This window comes from Fulmarus glacialis, unplaced genomic scaffold (assembly GCF_000690835.1).
Source record: "Fulmarus glacialis isolate BGI_N327 unplaced genomic scaffold, ASM69083v1 scaffold22311, whole genome shotgun sequence".
NCBI classification, from domain to species: Eukaryota; Metazoa; Chordata; class Aves; order Procellariiformes; family Procellariidae; genus Fulmarus; species Fulmarus glacialis.
Window position 1 is genome coordinate 393 of NW_009191179.1, and position 4267 is coordinate 4659.

General features: G+C 53.4%; 1 protein-coding gene across 1 annotated transcript; it reads left to right on the plus strand.

The window, feature by feature from the left end:
- Positions 1 to 834: 834 nt before the first annotated feature.
- On the plus strand, positions 835 to 4265 carry WNT8A (wingless-type MMTV integration site family, member 8A; the record flags this gene model as incomplete). Its single annotated transcript, XM_009586602.1, has 6 exons — positions 835 to 905; positions 995 to 1028; positions 1242 to 1380; positions 2351 to 2476; positions 2594 to 2736; positions 3797 to 4265. Coding segments are annotated over exons 1-6 (982 nt in total), but the record flags the coding sequence as incomplete, so codon positions are not given.
- Between the last annotated feature and the right edge of the window lie 2 nt (positions 4266 to 4267).

Here is a 4267-nt window from a genome sequence, read left to right on the forward strand (position 1 = left end):
TTTGCTGCGGCAGCCTTCACCGTAGGGAAATTGCTAACCCCAGAAAACTCTTCCCCTAATTACAGCGTTGGAGCATGGAGCAAACCACATAAATGATTCACACAGTGTTCCCAAGCTGCAGCCGCGTAAATTAGAGAGATTTCCAAACACTCCCGAGCCGTGCACGCTGTTATCAGGATGGAAATGCAGAAACTTTCATCATAAAGAGGCGAGGAGGGAAAAAAGCCCCGCCGTTAAACGCATCTCTTCAAATCAAGAAGACCTGGGAGGTCTATCCCCTATAGATCTTTACAGAAGGGTTGTTAAAACTCCTCGGGGAGTTCTCGTAGGAGAGAGCAGGCAGATAGCAGGGGAACTATAGAAATGCATCAGCTTGTTATTTCGGAGGGACGCAGGGACTGAGCCTCCGCTGGCAAGCAGAGGATGAAAAGGAGAAGGCAAGCGGACTTGGGGCCAAGAGAAAGGGATGGCTGGCGGTGGGGAAGAGAGTTAAAAGTGTCCCATTGTTAGGGAAGTTTGCTCTCCTTCAGACCATCCCGCTCCCAGGGACACCGCGCCGCCTTTTGAAGTGCAACCTTAGGCGGTGCCTTGTCACCCATTGGAGCGGGAGCTTTTTTACCACATTAAGTCATTGGGTAGCAAATGAATGGGGGGTTTTGACTATTCACAACTTCACCTTATAAATATCAGGGTTGCAGGTTCCCGCAGCTTTCCTCCATCCCATAGCTCACCTTGGGAAGGAGCGGAGGGAGGCGGCCCTGCTCACTCCGGGACCTGCGGTGCGGAGAGCTACGGACCAGCGAAAGGCATCCAACCCCGCTCCTTGCGACAGCCATGAAGAGAAGCACCTTCCTCATCCTCTCCATCGCGGGGGTCTACGGCGCCGTTCTCCCCGCAGCAGCATGGTAGGGTCCAACTCAGTGAAAAGGGCATTTTTTAGGGATGCTCTTCAGCCTGTGGTAAACTGTGATTCATCTTCTTTTCTCTGTTTCAGGTCTGTGAATAACTTTCTGATGACAGGACCTAAGGTAATTAGCACACGGACTGTCAGGAATTTAAGTAGAGGAATTTTGTTTTGCAAATGGGAAATAATACTTTTCCAAGGAACCAGACTTCCCAGAGCGTATCGGCTCCAAGTCCTGCCGAGTAATGAGGGAAAGGACTTGCAACCCCTTTATGTCTGTTTTCACTGATAAATGGCAAAACGTGGAGGGCTCTAACCCCGCTGTTTCCCATGCCAGGCTTACCTGACCTACTCCAGCAGCGTGGCAGCCGGGGCGCACAGCGGGATGGAGGAGTGCAAGTTCCAGTTCGGGTGGGAGCGCTGGAACTGCCCCGAGAGCGCCCTGCAGCTCTCCACCCACAACCGGCTCCGCAGCGGTGAGTGCGCCTTTACCTGCCGGCACCAGCATCCCCGTCCCGGGATGCCTTTGGGTGCGAGCTGGGATGCGCTCTGGAGAGAGCTGGGGCTGCTAATTAAACCGACCGATGGAGAAGGGTTTCTGTGTCCCACATATCATGGCTGGTTTTCTCCATCTGTATTAAGTGGATGTAATAAATAGCGCTCATTTTTCTAGGAATCCCAGGCTCTCTCTGGGTCTCTGTCCATGCTAAGCTGGAGCTCGGTCCTTCCCGCCGTGCTGCTCCATGGGCTCGCTCCTGCCACTTTGTGTGCAGCATCCCAGGGAGCGCAACGCTAGAGGCACCGGAGCTGGCAGCGGGGAGAGCAGGAGAGACAGAGAGAAACCAGAGACGTGCACTAAGAAACTGTCTTCATAAGAAAGTTGTGGATGTGTTTGAATACTGGCTGCTTCAACAAGCAGAAATCTCTTTTTTCCCAGAGCAGCATCTCTATTTGAATGTTAGGAAAGTCAAAAAAGAAACTAAATTAGAAGTGTGGGAGCAGACAGCTGTTAGCACAGGTTCAACCACTGACTGAAACAAGATCAATGACGATTTTCCCCAGCAGGCAAGATCAAAGCATGAACGTACCCCCCGCGCAGGAAAGGACAGAGAGGAACCCAGTGCCGGGTGAAGCGAGTGATAACTAACCTTGGCCAGAGCAGGACTGGGGCATTGCCTTAAGATCCTGCTGTTGCCAAGAAACCCCCTCCCATACACGGGCACCTGCACAGTATTACGCCAGGTTGCGGAAACCCTTGATGCTGAAGCCCGAGGAGACTCCAGTCACGAGCATTTAATTTCTGCAGCACCTTACCTTTTGCACAAACTGTTTTGGGGTTTTTTTTTCCCTTCTTGCACCTTTGCAGCGCGGGAGAGCTTCATTCCCAATAAACCGGGACCGATGTTCATGTTTGCATGTGACAGCTTTTTTTCCCCTCTCCCCCAGCTACCCGGGAAACATCCTTTGTACACGCCATCAGCTCGGCCGGCGTCATGTACACCCTCACCAGGAACTGCAGCATGGGAGACTTCGAGAGCTGCGGCTGCGACGACTCCAGGAACGGCCGCGTCGGTGAGCTGCCATCTCAAGACGGGCTGACATCGTCTCTCCATCCCCACACGCGGCCCCCCGCATTTCAGGGCAGAATTTCAGGGGCGGTTCTGCGCTTAGCGTGCATCTGTCTTGCAGGTGGCCGAGGCTGGGTCTGGGGAGGATGCAGCGACAACGTGGAGTTTGGGGAGAGGATTTCCAAGCTCTTTGTGGATGCTTTGGAAACAGGACACGATACCCGCGCGCTGATTAACCTGCACAACAATGAAGTCGGTAGACTTGTAAGTCAAATATAAAATAATAATAATAATAATGATAATGATGATAATAATAATGTCTATATTGAAAACAAAATCCGAGAGCCTGGTAGGCGGTTCAGGTCCCCATCTCCAGCCCTCTGTGACAATCTAGGCCCTGTAGTGTTTGCAGGAGGAAAAAAATACAGCCAGAATCTGGCCCTAAACCTGAACCCAAGGAACTGCAGTAAGAGTTGTTCCCATGTCCAGCTTCTGCAGCTGCGTGTAATGCAGTTAACTACCAGCGCACACCGCTTATTCAGAAATGCACAGGTTTTGTACTCACCTAGCGCTTGTCTGCTCTGTCAAACAAAGCAAGAACCGCCTTACTTTCTTGCCATATGCATTTCCAAGCTGTTTGGCCGGGGAAGCCAGGTGTGAGCTAGCTCCGCTCGCAAGCCGGCTGCCAGACTTGCCCCCCGCTCCCCGCCTGGGCCGCGGAGGCTCTCAGCATCTCGCCAAACCTCCTTGTCTGTAAAAACAAGGATGGCAACACTTAACATACCTATCTCATCGGGTGTGTCGAGGCTTAATCTCACATAGATACCAGTGATTGGGACCTTATAAATACCAGAGGGAGATAGGTAGATAATATCTGTGAAGTGCTTGGCCTGGAGGAGCTGCAGAGAGGTTGGGTATGATTATTCCAAAGCAGTTTCACACGTTTTGAATGAAACCTCTGAGAGGGATGATGGGTCGATGCTCTGATGAGCGAGGTGAGCTGCAGACTGGAACGGTGTGAGAAGGGCATGACCTGACAAATGCGCTTTTCTCCTGTCCTGGAGAAACAGCTCCTGCAAAGGCTGGAGACAATAGCTTATGCCCACTCGTTATCTCAGTCCTTTTAAGTAGCGAAGAGGGACAGATGTTTTCCAGGAACTGAAATAAGAGCATCAGCTCCTGTCTTGGAAGGACCTGAAGTCACGCCCAGCACAAAGCCACTTTTGACCCCTTGCCCCCCGAATCAGAAGTGCTCTAGAGCCTGGTTTGGGGATTTAAATAACGATGCTCTGCTGCTCCTAATTTCTCCACCTTTTCCACCAAGGCCGTGAAAGCCACGATGAAGCGAGCCTGCAAGTGCCACGGGGTGTCGGGCAGCTGCAGCATCCAGACCTGCTGGCTCCAGCTCGCCGAGTTTCGCGAGATCGGGAACTACCTGAAGATAAAATACGACCAAGCCCACAAGCTGGAGATGGACAAGAGGCGGATGAGGGCCGGCAACAGCGCCGACAGCCGCGGGGCCACGGCGGAGACCTTCCACCACGTCCACGCCGCGGAGCTCGTCTTCCTGGAGGACTCTCCCGACTACTGCACGAGGAACGCCAGCCTGGGCCACCACGGCACCGAGGGCCGCGAGTGCCTGCAGACTGGCAAGAACCTCTCGCAGTGGGAGAAGAGGAGCTGCCGGCGGCTGTGCACCGAGTGCGGTCTCCGGGTGGAGGAGAGGAGGACGGAGGTGGTGGACAGCTGCAACTGCAAGTTCCACTGGTGCTGCACGGTGCCGTGCGGGCAGGGC